Below are 25,706 nucleotides of genomic sequence, written 5' to 3'. Positions count from 1 at the left end.
AGCTGAAAAAATGCTGGATATATAAAAGGGTTTAGATTAAAATTTTTATTATTTATACAAAACCAAAATAAATCAATGCAAACTGATAATGGATTGAATGTATCATCTCATGTCCCAGCCTGTCTTCTTTTTTCAAGAATTCAATCTACAGTTCAATTTTAGATTATTCCATCTTCACTGAAAACTAGGAGGTCTCCATCTTGTATCCATGTTTTTCTAGTTCAGCTCTGTATAAAAACAAGAACCAGAAGTATGATTGAGGCACAATAAAATACTGGCAGATATTTGAAAAGCTCTTTAAACCACAACAAATGTTAATCAAGAACCTAAATATTATCTGGTAAGAAAACACTGAATACTAATATGCTACTTTCAGAGTAGCAGCCGTGTTAGTCTGTATCCGCAAAAATAAAAGGAGTACTTGTGGCACCTTAGAGACTAACAAATTTATTTGAGCATAAGCTTTCGTGAGCTACACCTGTAGCTACAGCTATAGCTCACGAAAGCTTATGCTCAAATAAATTTGTTAGTCTCTAAGGTGCCACAAGTACTCCTTTTATTAATATGCTACTGTCACTTTTGATACAAAAGGACAAATAAAAAGTGTAATAATTCACATTTTTGCCTCACTTGCTTTACATTCCTTCTAGATTTCAGCTTAGTCACTCTTTTCAACATGGATATGAACCCCAGATAAAAATTCAAAGTCTTGTTTAATTATGGTCCTCACTACTTATTGATTAAATCAAGGAGGTGCTTTCTTTCACCCCATTTTTAAGTCAATAAAACTTCATTAGAAATGATAATGCAGTACACAGATTTCACATGGGTAACCTGTGCATAAGGAAGTCTTGTGAAAATTAACTCTCTTACTAGCACAGATTTTTATTTATTTATTTAAAAAGGCGGCCAACCATCTAGGAACAAAGCTAAAATTCTTTTTACAAAGTAAAAACTTAAACAAGTTTTGACACTGCACTCATCAGTATGGTATCTCTGATTCCTCCTCATTAATACAAGACTTGGGCCCTAATATATAAAAGGTCCTTAATCTTGTACGTAGTCCCACTGACTTTAATAGGATTATACATGCTTAAAATTAGGTGTGTGTTTATACTTTGAATCAGAGTCCAAATGAACACAAAAGTTCTGATTCTGCAGTTCTTAAACAGGCATAACTTCCATCTAACTTGTTTTGACTAATGAATAATTGTGATAGTTTAGATAAGGAGGTTATCTGAATATACAATCAACCTTTTTTGATCCAATCCAGAAGCAAGGATGGATTTTCATTACTAAAATGTACGATTAATTTTAGGACACTCAAGCCAGTTGTATTTCAGGATGGCTTAAACATAACAGGGATAGCCCACGGATTGTGGTAGAGGAATGCTGTTCCAACCTCAGACTAGAGTCTTTAATTTAAATACAGAGATGAGGACAGATTATAAATTCTTTACTATAAAATGTAATTAAGGTATAGTTTTCACAGTCCAAAGTGTCATGTATTGAACCTTCTCATACAGAATTTTCTGCCACACTTTGAGGATTCCTGTAATACTGTTGACACACACTGTATTTAGAGTGGTAATATATTTAAGACCTGCAATTAACTTGAAACTATCTTTCAACTTGACAATAAGCAATTACACAAACAGGATTTACTTTGATACCCACTACCTGAGGGTCACCTTAACCTTGTGTCTAAAACAAGGGAGTCAGTCCAATAACTGTCTCAAATCAGGCTACATTACAGATATTTCATTACGTGGACAATGTATGGAGGGATTAGTGATAAAGCACAAGTTTGTACTGATGATTCAAACTCCTTAAATTATAGTTAGGCATCAGTAAAAGATTAACTGAAACTAAAAGTGACCTGCAGAAAGGAAGGTTAAACAACTGGATTAGAAGTGCTCAGCTCCTATCCATAGGTATTTTTAGATTTTAAAAATTTACTTTGATAATTCTTCCCCCTGTAATAAAGTCTATGACTGCCACTATAACTGGCCGGGAATTGCTTCACTTAAATCGCTCTTTGCTGGAAGACAACTCCTCACTACAAGGAAACTTTTTGTGGGAATGTATCAGTATTGACAAGTCTTTTGTCTGGAAAGGTTTCTCAGTTCAGGATGGAAAGTTTTTGAAATCCTGAAAAATTTTACAGGATGTGAAAGCTGTTTCCTGCCCCACTCTAATCATCACACATACTGAGAGGTAACAGAGTTATTTCAGTGTTTATAGCATTGACACTAAAGTACGGAGGCTGGTTACCAGTAGTAAGGCTTGTTGGGTTACGACAGCAAATGCTGCTTTTAAAAAACTCTTTGGGGCAGTAAAGCAGAGATTTGCTCACTTTTTCTTTCAAAAATTTTTTTAAACTGAACATTTTTTAAAGTCACAGGTTCCACCCAACTAAAAACTATAGACTGAAAGTTTTCTGTTCAACTTCTAACTGTAAATTAAACTCCAAGATTACCTTAACTGATTGGAGAAGTCATCTTCTACATTGTCATCATCCCAATTGTCTTCCCAGACATGTGCATCTTCATCTTCATCTAAACCAGCCCAGTCTAAGGACAGAAAACAGACAAAGTCTAAATATTTTATGTTGTACTGCTTTGGTACCATTAGGTCTGGCCATTAGATACACTGAAATGTCATCAACACCAAACATTTCCTCTATGTTTATAAAAAAAGAGTTCTGATCATGTTAAAGTGTTTAGAAGAATAAAATCATTACAAGATGCTATTTAACACCATAACTTCTTGAATTATAATCTAATACAACTTTATAAATAGCTATAAGCTTAATGTTCTGGATTCTAGGATTATTTATTCATAATGAGGATATTAATTAAAAAAAGATCACTCATAGAAGATCTGTAACAAGACAGCACAAATATAGAAGGTAACATGTTACCTGGTTTCCATTAATACATCTAAAGACTTTTAGAAAGTTTGCATGAAACTCAGGGTTGCATGAAAATATTAATTTTAAATGTTGAGTGCTTTTGTTGTCAAGAAGACTCAAAAAAACTCCTTTACTCAATCCGCTTAGACCTTCCATTTCTTCTTATGGAAAATACTGAAATTACAAGTAACTAAAACAAGAAGGGTATGCAACTATAGCTATACAATAAGTAGCTTCACCTTTTTTTTTTAACCCTTCCTCTCACCTTTAAAGCTACCAGTTCTATTTTTCATATAGGCAAAGTTTTGTGTTTTTCTACAGCTGCAGAAGTAAAGATAAATCAGAAAAGTAAACTGCAAGCTTTGTCCCAGTATTGCAACATGGAAATTGTTTTTGGTCCTCTTATTAACACAGAAAAGTAGCAAAGCACTGCATGTGAAGTAAGTTCTCCTGGAGCACCAGAAAGGCTCATGGTAGGGAATATATTTTTGGTATTTGGCATCCATAGTACAGATTTATAAGATTACCTGGCAATATTAGTTTTAAATGTGAGAACATTGCAGTGCTCCTCCCCAACCACCAAATGGTTTTGAATGGTGCTGCGTCCCACCATAATTTACAATCAGTTTTCTACCAACCCAGAAAAACCAAAGCTTTCCAGCAACCACCAGAGTAGTATTGTACATATAAGTCAATAACAAAAGGAAACTGACTGTGGGAGGGTCACAAACAGATCCAGGTGGGTTGCAACCACCCTTCCTCTCTTTATGAGTATAGGGGAAAGGGAGGTCCTGAAACTTTTTCCTATTGTAACAAGTGGTCACAGTATGGAAAAATTTGAGAACCACAGGAATAGAATTATCCATTCCTAGCCGGCCACACAGGTAAAAGAATTTGCTGCCGAAGATAAGCAACTAAGATTTAGCTTCACAAGCCACAGAATGGATGGATACTTTGTGTGTGGAAGGGCTGGGCTGGAGACCCTGCAGAAACTAGAGAAAGAAAAAAAGGGGTGGGAAGAGAAGAGAAACCCCTTGAGCCAAGGACCATCTTTATACTGTATTTGTACAGTGCCTAGCACAATGCGGTCCTGGTCCATTAATAGGGGCTCCTAGGGGCTACAGTAATACTACTACTAATAATAATGCAAAACGAATAACTAATTACTCTATTGTCCTTTTCACTAGGATAGTCACATTCAATTCACAAACAATTAAACTGAGTTACAAGGGCCTTAATTCAGCACTACTTACAATAAACTTCATGTTTATTTACACACAGTGCATTTAACATTCAAATTTAGTGTTCTTACAAAGACTATAAAACAGTACTATATCAACTATTTCATTTACTGTATTTATACTTCAAAGACATACTCATTCCACAACAAATAAAAATTTGCTTTTGTAAGGTAAAAATTGACCCAGAATTCAGGCATTACATTAATTGGTGACAAGAGTCTCAAATGATTTGAGATGATACAATCAGGCACAATGGCTCTGAGAGGTTCAACCATAAAAGGATAGATGTCAGGCAGACTGACACTTCTTTATTCATGAAAACCCGCATCATGCTTCAAGAAGTGGGGCTAAGATGTCTTCCACATTAAAGTGGGTGAAAAACAGATGAAAGTGATAAAAAAAAAGAGCCTAAATTATGCTCTTATTCCTGTAGCTACAAGACTTTAAACTATTTGTATGTTGACACTATATACTAGGCTTGTGTATTGAAGTTATTATTCCAGTTACATTCTATGCCTGTGACTGGATAAAAGTAAAAAATGATATAGCATTATCTGGGATTTGGAAGTATCAAAAATGTTTTTGAGAGTTGACTACCATTAAGTATTATTACTATAAACTAAAGTTACAAAATCTATTTTGACAAACTAGTCGTGATGGGAGTCTTAGAAATGTATTTTAATATTCTGATCACAGCGTGGTGTGTTCTATACTTCAAAAATGAAGACAAAATAGGTTTTTGTACTCAGCTCTACAATACCAAAAGCCATATGATTTTATACCACTAAAAAAAGGATCACAGAAGTCAAAAGTGACCAATTCATATTATACCATACATCATATCATACTAAACTTGAAATGAAACGCTCCATAAAGATTGAAAACATCTGTTTCAGATTCAAGAAATAATTATACCAAATTTTTAAGTAACTGAGTTGAAGTAGGAATTAAAGAAGTAAAGAATGCTTATGTAATGTAATTTTTGTTATGCTTTAACACAAGTTTGCATTACCTAATTTCCCTAGGTCAGGGAAAGAGTATCAGACATAACAGAATTTTAACAACATGTACGGCTGCATAGACAAGTAGTATAACTTGGAAGATTAACAGTTTGAGATAATTTTAGTAAAAGTTTTTATAATCTAATATTTATCCAATTATTTTTCATTAAGCAATAAGAAAAGAAAACACTCAAATAGTAATTCTGAACGTTCTTTATGATATCTCAGCACCAATATCTTATTGGAGGGTTTAATGATTGCTTTATAAGTTGGGTTTTTTTTTTTGCAAGCTACATCAAGAAGCCTTTAGTGCTTAATCAGCAGACACATAATATATAAAGAATGATTTTTAAAATGTATTTCAATAGTTAACATCTACATGAAACTTCAATCACAAACTGTAGGAGAGTCTGGAGTTACTTTTTTGATAAAAATACTAATGTCCTGTATGAAACATTTTCAGAATTTCTTAAAACTTAGGATGTTTAACAAACAGTATATCCACATTCAGTAAGAGGATTTCACCTCATTTGGTTTATAGGTTTATTACCATAATCTAAGAAGGACAATGCGGTGCCCAAATAACCACCCTCATTCTGACATTTGAGATGTTTTGATTTTTCCATTATATTATTTTCTCAAATATATCAGAGCCAGGTTCTGATATCTGGTTCTTTTTCTACTGAGGCAGTTAAAGAGGATTTCAAGGAAGGTCAGTTGAGGTTATTGCAGAGGTATAGGAAAACTCAACTATTCAGAAAGGTCCACCAAATCCTAGTTTTCTCCCTGTGTGAGGGTGTGGTTTGAGACTTTTAGAAATAAAATCTGAAACATTCATTTTTAGTGGCCACATTTGTCCAATTCAATATTTATAGTGCATAGATTCCCCACCGTCCCGGGTCACTTAATTCACACTTAATGGGGTAGGGGATGATCAAGTAGTAAGAAGCCTTTTCCCCTCCCATGTGTGTTTTCTAAACAAGCCTCCTGTGATCTTCTCAGTTCATCTAACCAGTTAATACAACAATTACAATAACCTGTTTCTCTTTCTAACTGGAAATACTATATTTGACACATCTGGAACTCAAAGTTATGTCAAGGACAATTAAGATAAGATAGCATAGCAAACACTGTGAACATCCCTACCCACCATGATCTACAGCGGTTCTTAATCTTTAGTAACCTGAGGGCTCCCTTTCTGATTTAAAAAATTTTGTGGATCCCCAAGTCCCCCGTTCAGCTCTTGGCCCTGCCCCCACTCCACCCCTTCCCTAGAAATCCCATTCCCGCCCCTCCTCCACCCTTGCCCCTCCTCTTTCCCGCCCCTCCCCCAAGCGCACCCTGTCCCCGTGTACCTGAACTAATTTGTTTCATGTTGCGTACCCCATCCCCGCTCCTCCCCTTCCCTCCCAGCGCCTCCTGTATGCCGCTGAACAGCTGTTTCCTGGTATGCAGGAGGTACTGGGAGGGAGAGGGAGGAGTTAAAATTCTTTTCTGCTTTAAAAAAAAAACATTTGTGTAACACTTACAAGGAATCACCAAAAAGGATAAAGCAAAACTATGCAACAAAACAAAAGCAAACACAAGGTATAACACAGCAGCCTTCAGGAGGGAGAAGTGTTCAGGCTAGCCTGGGCCCAGAGCGGGGGGGTTTCCTCGACACTCGTGGTCTTCCACCCTCCTCAGTTACCTGGTGGCCTAGAGCGGGGGGGCTTCCTCGACACTCATGGTCTTCCACCCCCTCGAGTTACCTAGTGCCACGCCCAGTGTCACCGATTATCCCTCTCCTGAGAGTGCCCGACAAGATGGGCACAGCTGCGGGGTGACGGTTTAGGGGTGTGTGTGGGGGGACGTACACCCACGTGTGATAGGACCCCTCCTAGGTGACAGTGATGATGGTATCCACAGCGGCAAACGGCTGGGGCTGGGGTCTCTCGCTCCTCCTCTCAATCAAAGGGTCAGACGGAGGGAACCGGATGGGGTCACCAAGCAGAGAACCTCGGACAGGAGAGGGAGGAGTTGATCAGTGGGGACAGCGGCCCCGGACATAATTCCACCCCCCTCCCCCGAGAGCGCCCCATCCCTGCTCCTCCTCCTCCCTCCCAGCACCTCCTGCACACCACAGAACAGCTGTTCCCCGGTGTGCAGGAGGCACTGGGAGGGAGGAGGAGTTGATCAGCAGGGCCTGTGAACCCCTTGGAGTACCCTCATGGACCCCAGGTTAAGAAACACTGATCTACCCCATCAGCAATTCCCTTCATTCACTAATACAAGCCATCCCTTTTACCACTAAAACTTTTAAGGGCTTAAAAGGAAATTGACAATAATGCCCTATTCTGAAGTCTTCCAAGATTACATCTAGGGCAGGACATTTTTATTTATAAGACTGTAAGGGAAAGTTCCTTATTTATAAGACTGTAAGGGAAAGTTCCTTATTTATAATTGTTTCTCTGCACATATAAAATGTGTTAGTAAAATCCAGAAAGGACATGTATTGCCTTTATTCACTAGCTTTGTAATGATCAAAAAAGCAGTAGAGCTTGTGTGTCAAGATTTAGTCTTTAAGATAAAGCTACTATCCACTACTGTAATTGAGTCCTTTTATTGCCCTCCCACATTACCCCATTTTACATGCCTCACTCCCTTCCTCACTTTTATTAATCTGGTTTGTCTGGAATTAGGAAATGTTTCTTAGTATTTGTTATTAATCATTTTGTGCATGATGGCAAAATCAAGCAGTTCTAATGAAGTCCAGCAACATGAAACAAATTAGTTTAGGTATACAAGGGCAATTTAGCAAAAACTTAAATAAAAAAATGAAAGGTTATAGTGCCCTAGCTTGTGACTTGTGTGCAGGAATGAGAAAGATACCTTTTTAATGAAAGATTTACTTTGCATCTATTATAGACTAGATTACAAATATGGAGAAAAACTAATCATTACATCACTTGCTTCTAAATTGTTAAGTACCTGCTCGGGGGGGGGGGGGGGGGGGTGACTGCTGAATTACTCCAATTTTTGCCTCTGTGAAAAAATGGGCATTTTTCACAACAACTGTAAGTTAACTACTAATATATTATTTCCCCCCTTTCCCTATGTTCTTCATATCTCTGTTGTAGCCATAAGGATCTCTGACGATTTGGAATGTTGATGAATTTCTTCAGCAAGGAAGTTTATTAACTATAAATTGACCCAGATGTCCACCCTTTCTGATTAGAGAAAATGCAAGTGCAGACTCTGGAATGCCTTTCGCCAAATACAGCTGCAAACATGACAGGTGTGTCTTGCCTTATTCCCTAATAAACTTAAAATATTCATAAGCAAAGATTAGTTTTTCAGAGTTTAACATACACAGACAGTATTGTGACAGTGGTTTAGGATTTGGCAGAATAAACTGGCCTCTAAGCATGGCAGGCAGACCAGCCCGAGTTCACAGAGAGTTATTCTACTTAAGAAGTTAGAAAAAAACAACAGCCTGTTATTGGCTTTTTCTTTTTTGCTGCAGCTGGACGTCTCCACGTCGCGCGGAAAGCCGCAGGCTGAGGAAAGGCTCTCCGCGGGAGATGCCAGCTGCTCGACCCGCACACGATGCTACAGGAATAGCCCCCTGACTGCACATGGCTCGACATGGTGAAGGGGGCAGCCCACATGAAAGGCGACCAAAGCCCCAGCCCGTGCCAGCGGGGTCCATAGGCCCGGCTCGGCGACACAGGGAGGGGAGAGCTCTCCCCAGCCCTCGCTAACAGCCGGCAGCTGGGGGGAGGTCAGAGCCAACTGCCCAGGCGGGGAGCCGCGGCCCCCCCCGCCGCTCACACAGCCCAGCCACCCGGCCTCCCCAGCCAGAGCCCAACCCCAGCGCCCGCCGGCCCAGGCCGCCGCGTCCCCACCCGGGCCAGGGCAGCCCTCGGGACACCGCCGTCACCTTCCGCCGGGAACTCCTCGAACTCGTCATCCTCCTCCAGGAGCCCCAGGTCCACGGGCTGCTTCTTCTCGGACATGATCAGCCGCCTCGGCCTGGCTGCTGCTGCCGCCGCTCTAGCGTCCGGGCTGCCTGGGAGGGTACGTCTCGACTGCTCCGTGGGGCATGACGGGATGCTGGCGGAATCAACGATAGAAACTGCGCATGCGGCTAGTCCGAATCACCGACTCCCTCCCCCCCCACCCAAATACACCACTAGAGACTTCGCCCTAGAGCGCTTTGGCCGCCTTCTCTTCACTCCCTCCCTCTTCTCTCACCCCTCTACCCGCCTCTCGTCCTCCTCCCTCCCTCTTCTCTCACCCCTCCGCTCGCCCCTCGTCCTCCTCCCTCACCCCTCCGCCCGCTCCTCGTCCTCCTCCCTCCCTCTTCTCTCACCCCTCCGCCCCCCCGCACTGCCAGCCCCTCGTCCTCCTCCCTCCCTCCCTCCCTCTTCTCTCACCCTTCCGCCCCCCCCCCCGCACTGCCAGCCCCTCGTCCTCCTCCCTCCCTCTTCTCTCACCCCCCCGCCCCCCCGCACTGCCAGCCCCTCGTCCTCCTCCCTCCCTCCCTCTCTCTCTCTTCTCTCACCCCTCCGCCCCCCCGCACTGCCAGCCCCTCGTCCTCCCTCCCTCCCTTCCTCTTCTCTCATCCCTCCGCCCCCCCCCGCACTGCCAGCCCCTCATCGTCGTCCCTCCCAGCCCCCTCTGTCCCTCGCACTGCCAGCCCCATCGTCCTCCTCCTTCCCAACTCCCTCTCTCCCCCCCACACTGCCAGCCCCCTCTCTTCCCCTTCCGCCCCCCCCGCACTGCCAGCCTCATCGTCGTCCTCCCAGCTCCCTCTCTCCTCCCCGCACTGCCAGCCCCCCTCTCCCACCTCCGCCGCCCCGCACTGCCAGCCCCATCGTCCTCCTAGCCGCCTCTCTCCCTCCCACACCGCCAGCCCCATCGTCCTCCCTCCCAGCCCCTCCGCACTGCCAGCCCCATCGGCCTCCTCCTTCCCAGCACCCACTCCTTCCCCTCCCGCACTGCCGTCCTCCTCCCACCTCCGCTCCACAGTGCCAGCCCCATCGTCGTCCTCCTCCATCCTCTTTGTACTGCCAGCCCCATCGTCCTTCTCCCTGCCAGCTCCCTCCCCCCCCCCGCACTGCCAGCCCCCTCTCTCCCCCCTCCGCCCCCCGCACTGCCAGCCCCATCATCCTCCTCCCTCCCAGCGCCTGCTCCTCTTTCCTACCCCATTAGCCCCACTTCTCTCACTATTACATTCAAACCATGCCCCCACCGCTCCTCCCCTGCTCCCACCATCCACCTTCCCTCTCTACTGCCTTCCCCCCATTGTCCCCCACTGCTTCTTCCTCTCTGGCACTGCCTCCTACCCCACTTCTCCCACCACCACTCCTTCCCTCCCTACTGCTTTCCCATCACTGCCCCCCAGTGCTCCTTTTCTTCCACCAGTGCTACCCTCTTCCCCACTGCTTCTGCCATCCCCCTTCCCTCTCTACTGCCTTCCCCATGCTGCCCCTCACTGCTCCTACCCCTCTGCCACTTCCTCCTCCCCCACTGTTCCCACCATCCCCGCTTTCCTCTCTACTACCTTCCCACCCCACCACCGCCACCACTGCTCCTTCCCCTCTGCCAGTGTCTCCTCCCACCACCCCCCCTTCCTTCCCTACTACCTTCCCACCACTGCTCCTTCCCCTCTGCCACTGCCTCCTCCTCCCCCCACTTCTCCCACCATCATCCTTTCCTCCTTACTGCCTTCCTACCACCGCCCCCACCACTTCTTCCCTTCTGCCACTGCCTCCACCTCCCCCACTGCCTCCATCCTCCCTCCCTGTGTCGCCAAGCCGGGCCCATGGACCCCGCTGACACAGGCTGGGGCTTTGGTCGCCTTTCATGTGGGCTGCCCCATTCATGGTGCCTCCCCCAATGCTCTCACCATCATCACTTCCCTCTTCACTGCCTTCCCATTCACCCCTTCCCAACAGCCATTTGTGACCATCACTTCCTTTCTTCTTCCTACTGCCATCCTCATCCACATCACCTGATGATTTTCTTTGCCACCCTGTCCTCCCTCCTCTTCTAATGCCATCCCTATCATCCCACCCCTCGCTTCCTAGTATTCCGATTCCCCTCATCCTTTCTCTCCTGACATCTTTATCTTCGTTCCCTCCAGCTCTCTCCCTCTCCTCCCTCGCTGCCATCCCTATCTCTTCCTTCCTTCCCCCACTGACATCCCCATTAGCTCCCCCCCTTTTTTTTTTTCATTTTTACAACTCTGTAACTCTAGCCTCAACCTTCCTCATTGTGCCTCCAAACAATGCCTGATTTACAGCTCTTACTCTGCTGTAATGCCTGTCCACAATGGGATGGAGTTGAGTCATGCCTTTTTTTCACTTCAGCTTCTGAGAACAAATTGCTAGTGGTTGAGCCTTAGCTGAATCCTTGCAGAGTGTAGGTAAGAGGAGGTCATAAAATGTCATATGTCTATAACTGTATCGCTCTCCCCTTTTCATAAATGTATTCTACAGTTACAGAACCAGAGGGTTACTGATTGGATTTGGTGAACTACCCACTGCAGCTGCTGGCAGGGACTGAGGTTTATCACTTTAACATGAAGTTGGATGCAGCAGGAGTTAGTTGAAATGTAGCACTGACTGCAACTGAGAGAGAGAAGATATATTGTATGGAAAAAGTAAAATGTATTTTCAATAATGTAGGTAAACTATTGTCTGCTACAGCCACAGTAACAGATTAAGGTATTCAAGCCTCCTCCTATATCTCAATACAGATACATACTTTTTCTCTACAGTCTCTCCTTATGACAAGAAAAGGAGTACTAAGGTGCCACAAGTACTCCTTTTCTTTTTGCGAATACAGACTAACACGGCTGCTACTCTGAAACCTGTCCTTATGACAGTTATCTTCAATATGACTATATTACTTATATATGGTCACTGATTCTTCATCCTACCTATCCCTATTTTTTCCTCCAGCATTTTAACAGTATTTCAAAACCTAGGTCTAATTTTTGATGATTAACTTCCATTGTGTATCACAGCAGAGGCAAGGGAACAGCTTGAAGAAGAGGATGAATGTAAAATATAAAATGAGTTAGGCTGCTATGTGAAAAATAAGTGATACATATATCGGGTACCATAAAGTAACATTCATTTGGCATAATTGTGGATTCTGCTGCTGATTTAGAGCAAGGCAAAGTTCAGTGCCTACTGGTAAGGACAAGTTTGTGCATGTGGTGGCTCTGATGTCTTCTCTCTAGGCAATCACTTCACTTGCCTTAACAGTATTGCCAGGTTGTTGAGCTTTTCCTTGAATGCTGAGAGGCTGATTCATGAGACAATGATTTGCACAGCTGGGTTATTTACACTGTGTCCTAGATTTAGAAAAATATGAGCAATAACTGAGGTGGGAACTTATATGTAGTTCAGTTTCAAACCTGTGTGAGCATGTTCTGGTATGTGGTCAGAGTTTAGGGAAAAGTGGAAAAATCAGATACGAGCACAAGCCATTAGCTCTTTTTATTAGATAGAAGATCTGGTTGTACGGTCAAATTTTATGCGATGGAAGGACTGATGAAATTTATGGGGACTCCTGTTTAATAAAATAATATGAAGAAGCCATTCACAGATTTACTGGAACTTTGATTATTCCCCGGCCCCTTTCTGCAGATGTCCTTGTGAGCCATGACCCTTGGAAAAATAAATGTCCTACCCTATCCCAGAGATTGCAAGACAAAGTCATAAAGCACTTAGGTTCCTGTCATGTTGGAATCTTACAAATATCTATGATCGTATTATTCAGGGCCACATTCAAGCCCTGGTGTAAAAGGGCTCAGAGTTCTAACTTATATAGGGCTAGACTCTGGCTTTTGCAGCCAATAAGGGGATGGGGAGATGTCACACTGCAGCTAGTGCCTCCAAGAAGAAATACGGCTGACCCAGCCAAAATCAGTCCTGGAGGCTCTCAGGGAACACACTGGACTCAATCAACCTAGGAGAAAGGGCAGTATGTACTGTGGCAGGCCAGCTCCATTGTTTAGTATGGAGACAAGTGAATTTATAGCCTCACCCTGTTTCTTTTTGTCCTTTAACTACTAGCGAGGTGCTTGCTGAGGCACTACCGGTGAGCAGGGCCTGTGCTTCCCAACAGGATTATGGTCAGCTGCTACAGAGGGGCCCAAGAAGAGCGGCAGGCTTGTGGAGCCATATCTCATGGTTGACCAAAGTCTGTACAATAATTAGGTAATATGCTGTCCTATTCCACTCCCTATTAGAGGATTGGACTTCCTGGTCAGTAGTGTCAATATTAAGCCAAATTTTAGTCTCGTATGGCTACATTAGAGTTGCCGGTTTTGGTTGGATGTATTCCTGGAGGTTTCATCACATGACATAATCTTTAATTAAAGATTAATCTCTAATTCCTAGGGATTCCAGAACAATCCTGGAGAGTTGGCAACCCTAGGCTACATTAAACCGTGGTGTTGCCAACTCTGGTGATTTTATTGCAAGTCTCAGGATATTTCATGCTGTTTTTAAAGCTGCGGGTCCTGGAGTTGTGTGAGTACATGAGAATTTCAGTTTTTGTTTTAAAAGGAAGGTAAGTTTCTAGCCTTCATGATTGCAGAGAAAAGTTTGAAAACATGGTCCCAACAGGTTCAAAGACTACAATGCAAATAAAAATAACCCCAAATTTATTATTTTTTAAAACCCCATTATTTTAAGCCAGTTTCATGATTTTTAAACAGTTGAGACTGGCAATACTGAATCTACTCCCCTCCAAGGGATGAAGTCTGTAACTCCACCCAATCTGATTACAGATTTATATGATTGGATTCATTGTGATGAGGTCAGGAGATACACTGAGCTCAGTCCGAGTTTTCTTAGTCTTCACATCTCTGGGAATTGAGTTCTTGTTGGATCATTGGTGTCATCCTCTGAAGATTCTTATAGAGGCTATGGCCCAGATCCTCAAAGGTATTTTGGTGCCTAATTCCCACTGAAATCAATAAGAACTAGGTTCCTGGTACCTTTGATGATCTTGGCCTTTGTGACCAGAAATGGTGGTCTCCCAGCTTCTTATAGGGAGACAGTTTTTCACCTCCATTGTGTAGTTATCCTCCATCTGCTCTGCTGTTAGGGACTTCTTGGATCACACTTTGTCTGGAACCTCACCCTTGACTGTTCTGCCATGGGTAGCCCTAAGGGAGTACACGACTCCAAGCAGCATCGCTCTCGGGGTCATTGAGACATGCAAGCCTCTCCACCACTACAAGCTGGTGATCCATGGAGAGCATACTTCGGTATGCTGATGACAACGCAATATTTGCCTACTCTGAGAAAGATCTTCAAACTATCTTGAATGTGTTTGCTTATGCTTACGCATGTCTTGGTCTCACTCTTAATATCAAGAAGACTAAAGTGCTCTATCAGCCCTCTCCAAATGAGGTACATTCATCTATCCAAAATCAATGGAGTGGCACTGGAGAATGTCAATCATTTCCTCTACCTTGGAAATCATCTTTCATCCAAGGCAGATATTGATGCAGAAATTCAGCATTGCCTGAGCTGTGCCAGTGTAGCTTTTTCTCGTTTACGGCACAGAGTTTTTGAAGATCACGACATTCGAACAGACACCAAGCTTCTTATTTATCAAGCCATTCTTCTCCCAACACTGTTGTATGGGTCCGAAACTTGGACAACCTATAGACACCACTTGAAAGTCCTGGAGAGGCACCATCAACACTACCTTCGTAAGATTCTGAAGATCAAATGGGAAGACAGGCGCACCAATATTAGTGTCCTGGAAGAGGCAAAGACCACCAGTATCGAGGCAATGATCATCCATCAGCAATTCCGCTGGACTAGTCACGTTGTCCGGATGCCAAACCATCGCCTCCCAAAACAGGTCCTCTTCTCTCAGCTGAAAGAAGAGTACCGTAACGTGGGTGGACAACGGAAGTGTTATCAGGACTTATGGAAGGACAACCTAAAAAAGTGTAATATTGATACTGACACCTGGGAGACACTTGCCCAGGGTCGCTTAAAATGGAGTGAAGTCCTACATGATGGTCCCGTGCATTTTGAACTTGCTCGCCGACAAGCTGAAGAGGACAAGAGGCACAGAAGGAAGGAGAGACTGGCTTCCAGTCATGGTCAACAGCCTCCTGCTGAGCGTAAAAACATCTGCCCTCATTGCAATAGAACTTGTGGTTCAAGGATTGGCCTTATTAGCCATCTGAGGACACATAACTCCCATGGAAGATGATCATACTCAGTAACGAGTGATCGCCCATCATCATCATAGGGAAAAGAGTGAGTAAGGGCCCATGAGGCAGAAAATTTCCCTTCACAGGTGATCACAGTATTAAGGGTATGATTAAGGATGGAAGAAAGAAGAAAAGAGCTGCCCTGCCACAATTGTGATGGGGATTTGGGAGCCTCATCCCCTGCAAATGGGCAACTGGGGAAAAGAGCCTCACTCCAGTTTCCATCCTGCATGATTGGAGCAGGAGAGGTCACCAACTCCCAATCACAGTTTTGTATTGACAGTGTGTTTAATTTTATCCCCTCTGTGCTGCAACTTGTGCAGCCTCCATACCTTCAGTGGGACAAAAGGACACAGCCTAGGGAGTGGTGCTGCTTTGGAGAGAGGCAAGGAACTTCACAACTCCCCAACATAGAGTAGGTGGGTTGATTTCTTCCTTTTTCAGCCCCTGCATGACGACTTACATATATCTTGCATAGATTGAACAGGGGTGAATGTGTCGTACATGGCCTTCTTGGGCACTTCTTTATTGAGGTCCAAATTCTATTACCATTTGAAACATTCCTGTTGATCTCAGCGGGATCATGATTTGGCCATGATTGTGTAAGCTAGACCCTTACCTTAATTATAGTTTAACTAGTAGAATGTTTAATAGAATAAAGACTATGCTGAGAAACTCATTGTCAGTCCCTCTGTTATTCTTTCCAGAGATGTACAATATTTATTTAAACAATATGATTTTTATGTGTTATGTTATTTATTAATCACCACGGTTTATGCATTAGTACCAGAAAAGCTGTATCTTCCTCTTGGTAAGTGTAACTGGAAGTTGTTGAGCTGGAAGGAGAGTTTATGTAGATTTATTTATTCAAAGTGTGATTTGCATAAAGGAAGGATGGAAACAGAATGCTTTTCTGAATTGGGGCCTGCTTTTTTTTTCTTCACGATGAAATAAAAATTGCTTGTAGTTCATCAGTCCCATTTTTGGTTTTTTTAAGTAGACTATTGGCCATTTGGATGCCGGGGCTTGTTTGAAGTGAGTGGAGTATCTTGGATCTACAGTGAACACATGAATGGCTAAAGCCACATTCTGAGGAAAAGATTAAAGGGAGGTGAGAGACAGAGAAAAGAATGAATGGTGTGGTATAAGGTGCAAATTGCCATTCATTTATAGGTAACCTCTGTTTAGGGTCCAGGTCTGTGGAAAAAATAGCTCAATTAAAATACCAAAGGTTTGATGCAGCTATACCTTTGTAGATTAAGGTAGAAAAAATCCAAATCCTTTGTTCATTGCTTCTGGAGGTTAGGAATGAATTTATTTTAGCCTGCCCTATTGCTTCTATCCTAGCTTTGCTGTAGCTCGTACCCATTGAATTATACCTTATGGTTATTGGACTCTGGATTTTACAATTTGTGGGAGTTCCTGGGGGAGGGTTCCCCCCACATTTATTTGTCCACAGAGGTTCTCCTTTTCACTCCATCTGTTTGTTCTGTGTGTTACATTTGTTTGGTTTTAAACAAATAGCATACCTATCTGTCTCATCTACAAGTTTACTTTGAATTGCTTTTCCATTGTGTATAGTTCATAATTTATTTCATTTATCTTCCATTGCTGCTTTAATCCTGATATGCTTCTATGTTAATGATGCATCTGGCCTGTTAAATGTCCCTTTTTGTGGGGCTGTTGTTAAGTGCTTTCCTGGTGATCCTCTGTTCCAGCTTCTGTGCTGCCTGGGAATGTGGAGTGTTCATTTAAGATGCCAACACTCCACATGTTAAGATGCCGTAACAATAAAATATGATGACATATCTAGTATAAAGGGCAGCATTACATGGCGTGTTGCCTGTTGACCTAGCCGATGAGGAACCATTTAAGTGATTGAGGCTGCAGTATTATGAGGCCACACCTTCTCTGTGCTCCTCTTTCCATCCATCTCAGCCTTCTCTATTTTTTTCCCTGCAATCTTATCTCTCTGTAAGGGACTTGGAGATCAGTGAGGTACCCACTTCTGATACAGGACTTCAAACACCTCCTCATGGTTGGGTTAGCATGAGATAGATGGCTGCAGATCACAAGGAGCAGGGATGGGCTACTTCCACTGTTTACAATCAATACAGAGTCTGATTCACTTGCTTGTTTTTAATTAATCTAGAGGTAACATTGGAAAATCTCAATGACCATTTAGAAATGTTTCATTTTGACTTTTTTGGTTTCAAAACGGCATTCCATTTAGAAATTTGCCCAGTTAAAACACACAACCACACATACACATAAAGGAGAAAAACACCTGAAAACAACCAAATGGAAAAAAAAACAAACAAAAAATCAAAATAAAATTCATTTTGAGTTGAACGAAATATTTAGGTTGATTCAAGACAAGAAATTTTCAAGTTTTTCTATTGGACAAAAAATTTCAAAAATTGGTTTTGGTTTGAATCAAATCAATTATTTTTTTTCGGTTAAGCCTGAACCAAAAAATCAGTTATTGGCTCCGCTCTAATTGTTACAAAGCTCTACCTAAGTGTCACTGTAACAAGGTCACTATGTTTCCCTCCCTCAACCCGTACCTTGTTCCCTTCCTCTGTCCATCTAAAGACAGTCTTCTCTGGGCTGGCAATGTGATTTGTTGGGGTTAGTCCTCCAGCCAAACCTTAATGAGAGCTCTGCCCTTCTTAGAAGATGCACAAATCCAAAAGAAAACAGTCTTCCAGCCCAGTGATCCAGTAGCCCTCCTCCCAGACTCCTGATCCCCTTAATGCAGCCCTCCATGGAAGCCCCAGCCAGGGCTGGCTGCTATCCAATGTCTGGTACTAACAGCAAGCTTCTCTAGCACTATACTCAGTATTGCCAATCTCAAGAAATCAAAAATCGTGAGTCAGGCTCCCAAAATCATGTTTTACATATATATATATTATATATATATATGTATATAGTCTTTTGATTTCTGAACTCCCATGCCCATCCCCAGCATGTGTGCATGTGACAATCAGTGTTGGCCACTCCCCCAAATGTAGTGGATAAGATGATTTTGACCCCCACTGCGGGACCTCTCACCCTCACATCTGCCCATCCCCCTGCACAGCAATTAATCCTGCCACCCCAGGACCTGCCTCAGTTCTGCTCGCTTCCACTTCCACATCTGCTCATTCCCCACCCAGCCTCTCATCAGTTCAGCCACCCACCGGGCTCTTATTGGCCCAGCCTCCCATCAGTTCAGTCCTCCTCTGCCATGTAGCTCCAGGGACTCTCCCTCACTTCCACTGCCCAGGTGTTGTGGGGATGGAGATGGGGACGAGGAAGGAGGAAGCAGAGCTTGGTGTGACGTTCTGTACCTTGAGGGAACACCCTGCACTCCCATGTTCATCCTTATAATATGATTATGTGGTATCCAATGCAAAGTTTGTCATGTCGGGTGTCTTCGGAAGGCTCATGATGCACGGAGCATTGTTATAGTAATGTTATAGGTCGTAATTTCATGTATAGAGTTATGAGGCTGAAAATGTGTCCTCATGGCTTCAAACAAGCCCAGGAGCAGAGGGGCAGTTCACACCTCATCAGGGCATGTATGGGACAAACCCAGCCCAGCCTCACAGGAACAAAGGATACTGGCCTAGGCAGCAACAAAGGATCTGTTGGACTCTCGAGTGAGTCACCCCCCTTTTCCTTGGTCAGTGTAGGACTACGATGAGGTAATGCTCACCTGACCCTGAAGGTGGGTGGCTGGTGGGTGGCTGAACTGATAAGAGCCTTTAAACCTGGGTATAAGTGTTCCTTTCAGAAGGCTTTATTAAAGGTGGGGGAGATGCTGCTGTAAAATAGAGTGCTTGGCTTCTTGATGGGGTGCTTTGAGTGACCTCCTTATCTTATTAAGGGGGAGAAACTGAGGTAGGTCATAGCAAAGGAACACTCAACTGTAAGGGAGTGCTTGGGAGTCAGTGGTACTCCTTCTACAAAATCAGTATTAGTTGAACATAAGAACAGTAGCATAGTATGGTTAAGCAATATGTGCTATGTTTAAAAAGCTCCATTTCCAGCAAAAATTTCAAGACTCAGTGCATATCTTGGAATAACTGTTGAAAACAGCATAAGTATCTCTTTCATATCAATATAGTATCTCACCATGCAACTGATTTTGTATATTCTGGCAAAATGTATTACTGAAAAGTGCATGAGAGAGCTATGTAATGGCATCAACAGCAGCCGATAACCAATGGTATCTCTATTGCAACTGTGTATTTCCCTATGAGTCAATAGAAGCCAAGTAGAAAGGGCAGTCTTTTCTTAATATGCAGGTCATCTCCACCTCTGCATCAAAATTGCATTGAACCTGGATGGGGTTGTAAGCTACTTACCCAGCGTTGGCCAAGATTCGGATGTGGCTACAACCTAGTGTTCTGAAGCTCAAGCCAGAAAAAACTGAGGCCTATAGCCTGGAAAAAGTTATCAGGGATTATTGCCACTTCCTTGATTGGAGGAGTATGTTAACTAATGGTTACTTGGGTTTACAACATAGGAATCTTGTTAGATCTCCGTTTCTAAGTGTCCTGGAAACAGCAGTGGCTGAGAATGCTGTTTTCTATCTCTGAGTGATGAGCAGATTGTGACCTTTTCTTTTGGACCCTGTGAGTTAGCCATCTCTAGAAGAATTGCAGTGTAACCTAAGTGGGGCTATATTTGAAAAACATTCAAAAACTTCAGGAAGTGCAAAATAAAGCTGCCTGCTTTCTTAGTGGTGCACTTCTCATACCATGAGCTTCACTGGCTTCTAACGTGTTTCGAGGTGGTGACTGGCAGAAGAGCATTTTCCATTAGGAACCCTTAATTTTAGAACTTGCTTCTCCCATTGCTCTGCTGATCTTCAGGGCATGCTCAATAACTATCTATCTAGTCATAGAGGACCTGATTATCCGGAGTACCCACATCTATTAAATAAAGTCAGTTCTAGGTAGGTAGCTTAAAGGGGTGATGGAAAATTCCCAAATTCTGATAGGCTAGGAGGGAGAAGAAAAGTTTGCTGTTGGTACTGGCTTACTTTATAAGTTTGGAAGTGTTTTTATTGTGCAGATGCATCTGGAATGCTAAACAGAAAAATACAATAGAGGGGCAAAGTAGCTGGACAAGATGCATAATGATGTTGTCTAAACTGGAGTCAGTGACATAATTCGTTGACCTTAGAAAGAACAGGATAGGGACCAAAGTTGTGGGGGTTTTTATTGTAGCAACAAACTGGAAACCTGCACGCTTTTGCTTAGTCACTTAAGGTATGTCTTCAGCTGTTAAAACAGGATAATTTTCTCTCTGAAGACCCAATTAACTAGTAATGCCTTCCTCAATGCACTTAGAGGTTCTGATGACCCATCCAGTGGCTTTCCAGAGAAATAGATGATGAAAGACTGAGCCAGAACCAGGACTGTCAATTACAGTTTCTCTAGCTAAGAAACTTTAGAGAACTCTGCTCTTTTCCTATATTAGGTCATCCATTTTAGAACTAGAATTTATCAATTTTTACAAATCATAACTATAAACCCATCTAACCCTACTGCATGACTGTAAGTGAGCAGATTTTGGCCAACTGTATGTACAGCTATACCAAGCTGACAGAACTTTTTTCTCATTCACTGACAACCTTTTTCTGAACAGTATTTTTTAAAAAAACTTGTTTTCTATGGCACACTGATTTAATATAACTAATTTTGAACTATGAAGCTAATGTGATGCAGTTGCAAAAAAAGGTTAATATTCTATGGTGTATTAAGAATGTCACATGTAAGGCATTGTACGTAATGGTTCTCTTCTGCTTGGCACTGGTGAGTCCTCAACTGGACTATTTTCCAGATTTGGGCACCACATTTTAGGAAAGATGTGGACAAATTGGAGAGAGTCTAGAGGACTCAAACAAAAAAGATAAAAGGTTTAGAAAACCTGACTTATGAGGAGGGGTTACAAAAACTGGGTATGCGTAGTCTTGAGGGGGAAAAAATTAAGGGAGGGACCTGATAGTCTTCAGAGATGTAAAGGGCTCTTATAAAGAGGATGGTGATCAATTTACTACTTCTCCTACCTTCAGAGGACATGAAGAACATCTGCTTAATCTGCAGCAAGGGAGACTTAAGTTTTTCTTAATAGCTAACTTTATAGGGAGACTGTGGTATTCCTGTCACTGGAGATTTTTAACAAAAGATTGGACAAACACCTGTCGGGGTGGTCTAGGTATACATGGTCCTGCCTCAGCACAGATGGCTGGACTAGATTATCTCTTGAGGTCCCTAGCAGTCCTACATTTCTCTAATTTATATTAACTGTACACTGATAGTGACAATTGGGAACCTTTCAAAAGTGAATATCGGAGTAGACAAGCAAGTATAAGTCAAATTGCTCTCTGAAATGCTGCTCTTTTTTTTGGTAGTACATGTAAAGGAGGGTTGTTTAGATTGTATATATATTAGGCCACAATTGACTGAGCATATGAGCTTTCAAGTTTCTTTAATGTATTTAGCAAATTAAGGCAATGTAGGCCTGGATCCCATACAACAATATATCTGATCACCAAGTTAGAGTCCATTATTATCCAGGCTGGCTGAGAAAAACTAAACAATCTAAATTGACTGTAAAATGAAGGAGGGCATTATGAAACAGCTATCCCAGTTTTACTGTTTCTAGGTGTATGTTTTGTAACACACGATAGGGGAGTCTTTTATCTGATTTGCTTTTAGTGCTTTAGCACAATCAAAAGCTGACGGTATTGTAAGGAAAATCTGTAAACTGCAAGAAAATGTCTTGCTGTGACATCCTTGTATAGCCTATGGACCTGTCTGTCAAAGGTGCTGAACACTCAAGCAGAGCTGTAGGTGCTCAGCACATCCACAGATCAGACCTTAGCAGTCTAAATGTAATATTAAAGATTTTGTTCACATCTTGCTTTCATGTTCTTTCAAACAAGTTAGTTTCTGGGTGTGATAATGGAGGCGATTTTATTAGTACTGTTCAGAACAGATCCTACCTTGTCTCTTAGAACAGATCTAGACATTCTAAGGTGTCAGTCCTGCAAGACTTGGGTACATGCTTAATTTTAGGTATTGAGTAGCCTCACTAACTTCACTGGGACTTCACCCATGCTTAAAATTAAGCAGGAGGAAATAAGACAAAGCCTTGGCTGGGATAATTTAGTTGGGGTTGGTCCTGCTTTGAGCAGGGGCTTTGGACTAGATGACTTCCTGAGTTCTCTTCCAACCCTCGTCTTCTATGATTCTATGAAGCGAAAATTTCCAGTGGTACCTCATACCAATCAGGTTAAAAAAATGTAGGTAGATTAAATGGAGATAAATGTTGGAGAAATTGAGGGAAAGAGGAGATGTGCCTATATGATGGACATTAGAGTCATTAGAGTATTGGGAGGCTATCTGTAACCAAATTTCACAAATGGCTGGATATTTATTACCAAATGACCGTTTGGCAATCCTCCTCGGCCTTCCTAGAGGAAATGGTCACAGAAAAATAAATGACAGAATTAATCGCTCATTTGCTAGTAGCTACTTGTTAGGCTCTCGTGGTGGTGGGAATAGTCCTACTTTTGAGGAATGATTAAAAAAATATGGGCAGTTGTGATTATGGAAATAATAGCACACCATTTTCATACCCAGCAAATAGACAGAGGACAGATAGATACTTAGATTTGTGACTGTCTTTTATTCAGTACACAAAGTACATTAACCAGCACACCTGTCCAATTTTGTTGAATATTAACACTTGATTGGAGATACTTGTGTGTAGAGATTTCACTCAATTTAATAAAATCACTAGAAAAGACATAGGTATTATGATGCACATTCTGTAATGCAATAACATTCTGTTAACTAGAAAATCTGATTACTATATTCCTGTATAATGGCTGTTTAAACAAAAGCTAACTGTAATGATAGTTTTGTTTCTGATATTTACATGGCAAGGATTTGTAAACTTCTGAAAAATTCCAAAATAAATAGTTTAAAAATAAATTAAGCACAAGTCCTTGCAGACTGAGACACTAGATAGGTTCTATGGCCTCCTTCTGCTTGGAAGTGTTGCAAGGGTTTTTCAAAACTTATAGTATGTCAACATCAAATGATCATATATAATGGCATATGTGACTGATTAGTATGTCTGCATGTATCTATATCTATTTGCAACTTCCCTTTTGTTTTGGAGACCATTCATCACGATCGTCTGCTTTCAGAAGTGGTTTGAGTCTGAAACACAACTCTGTATATACAATTTTCAAACTTTGTTTTGTTAATGTCTGTGTAAACCACACTGGGGAAAAAATAAAAAATTATGTGCAGGACTGAGAGATCCAAACTAAAGCAGGGTTCTCTGATTCCTATAAACATGCCTAAGTTCAATATTTTATTTCCCAATCTGTTATCACACCTACGGTTCATTGGTACAAAGTAAATGAACATACCCTAAACACCAAAATCTTGATTTGTATGAGCTGAAACATAGCGATATTTAGGGTACATTGCAAATAGTGATATGTTTTAGTGATCCTTGGATCAAACTACAGGCTGGTCTTGTGTGTGTCATACCATCCCAGTACTCCAAGACCAGATTTACAAATATCTTCAGGCATTTAAAGACACAAATAGGTGCATAGTGGGATTTTCAAAAGTGCCTAAGCAGGTTAGCTGCCTAAATTCCCATTGGAGTTAGGTACTTAATCTGCTTAGGCACTTTTGAATGGCTCAGATCCATTTCATATCCATATCCAAAGATATTTATAGATACCTGTGTGTATCTGGGGCTAGGTGCCCATCTGTATTTCTGGGTGCCTCACTGCCACTGAAAACCTGGCCCCTAAATGACAAAGATCCTATGTGTATCTCTTGGGATTAGAGCATATATAATCTATAATGTTTAAGGAGCACATTCCTTGCTGATATTCTAAACTTCTAATTAATAAGCATGTATGACAATATGCAGCAATACCTCAATTTTAGACACATCAGTTATCCATGCTTTACAGAGCCTCCGTTCATCCAGCACTAGACACTCACGTCTAGAGTAGCATATAACAGCCATTCTGTGCTGGATGTACTAGACCAGTAACAGCTGTTCCTTATGAGCTAAGCTGTGTTTATGATGCCCCAGTTGACCTTCATGCTATGGGCTGCTTGCCTGGATGCTCCATTGCAGGGTACTGTATATGTAGGGTATCCAACTCTGCCAGGCATACCTGAAGCTTATGGGCTAGACCGGGAGCAAAGTCAAATTACCCTCTCAGGCACAGAATGGGCATCCTTCTAACCACAGTCTCTGTTCTTTCTTCATCAGGTACCACCAAACTGATCTGGAGGAACTGAGGGGGGGCCTTGGGAGTTTGAACATAGGGTTAGGTCATAGGTGAGGAGGGAAGTTTCTGAGTGTGAGGGTTGGTTTGGAGGCAGAGGATTCTTAGCTTGGTGGGGATTAGATGGAAAAGGCCTAGAGGTTCTGAGTCTAGAGCTCTGAGCTGTGGGATGGTTGATGTAGGAAGGCATGAGAATTCTTGGTATGAGAGGGGTTTTGAACTTGCAAGGGGCAAATCTTGAGATAAGTGTGACCAGGGGGTTCTGAACTATAGAGGTGGCGACTTGGCGGGGGGTTCTGAACTGGGATGGGGACAGGTTAGGTTGGAAAGGGAGAATGGAGAGAATTGGTAAATGGTGAATTAGGGTGTGTGGTTGGTGTGGCAAAAATAAGGTGACATAGGAAAGAAAAAGCTAGATTTTGGGGGGTCAAAAGAGAAAGAAGAGGCTGGGACAGAGAGAACAGCAAGTGAAAATACTGGGGAAAATACTGTTTTCCCATCCTGTCCTGTAACATGCCTCTGTTGTTTTTTATTTTAATCTGGACAGGGGTGAAAGTAAAATGCAGATTTTACCGGTACGGGGCCACTCTGGCACCCCCGAAAGGGGTGAGGCCTTGGGCGGAAGGGGCAGGGCTGGGGGGTCAGCATCCCCCAGCCAGTATGTCTGTGCTCCCTGGCCCGCGCCGCCCGTGGCTCCAGCGGTGATTTAAAGGGCCCGGGACCTCCGGCTGGCGCAGCCGCAGTAGCAGCAGAGGTCATGCCCTGCTACAGCCCTCCCCCCACAGTAGACTGCACCACTGTCCGTTTATTACTTTGAAAATATGGTCCATCTGCAGGGGGAGAGTTGAAGCTGGTGAAAGGAAGCAGTGGCCGCAGTAGCTGCAGATTCACCACATCTCTGGGATATCTGTCACCACTGCACTAATTCTTAAGAAAAGAAAGAAGAACATAGCCAATGAAATATGTTAAGTAGGCAGAATACACA

The 25,706-nt window shown here is 42.6% G+C and overlaps 1 protein-coding gene across 1 annotated transcript; it reads right to left on the bottom strand.

The window, feature by feature from the left end:
- Positions 1–30: 30 nt before the first annotated feature.
- Positions 31–9,291, bottom strand: SEM1 (SEM1 26S proteasome subunit). Its single transcript, XM_037890625.2, has 3 exons — positions 9,079–9,291; positions 2,480–2,573; positions 31–227 (listed from the first exon to the last, which is right to left on the bottom strand). Exons 1-3 carry the CDS (start codon positions 9,152–9,154, stop codon positions 185–187), a joined length of 213 nt encoding a protein of 70 aa, XP_037746553.1. The 5' UTR covers positions 9,155–9,291; the 3' UTR covers positions 31–184.
- Between the last annotated feature and the right edge of the window lie 16,415 nt (positions 9,292–25,706).

This window comes from Chelonia mydas, chromosome 2 (assembly GCF_015237465.2).
Source record: "Chelonia mydas isolate rCheMyd1 chromosome 2, rCheMyd1.pri.v2, whole genome shotgun sequence".
NCBI lineage: Eukaryota > Metazoa > Chordata > Testudines > Cheloniidae > Chelonia > Chelonia mydas.
This window is presented reverse-complemented; position numbering and strand designations above follow the sequence as displayed.

What these genes read in the sequence shown, in the direction of transcription:
- SEM1 (XM_037890625.2), bottom strand. Translation starts at nt 9,154, where the DNA reads ATGTCCGAGAAGAAGCAGCCCGTGGACCTGGGGCTCCTGGAGGAGGAT. An exon ending in CGAGGAGTTCCCGGCGGAAG is followed by an intron (nt 2,574 to 9,078) that starts GTGACGGCGGTG and finishes TTCTGTCCTTAG; the next exon opens with ACTGGGCTGGTTTAGATGAA. An exon ending in GACTTCTCCAATCAGTTAAG is followed by an intron (nt 228 to 2,479) that starts GTAATCTTGGAG and finishes GTTTTTATACAG; the next exon opens with AGCTGAACTAGAAAAACATG.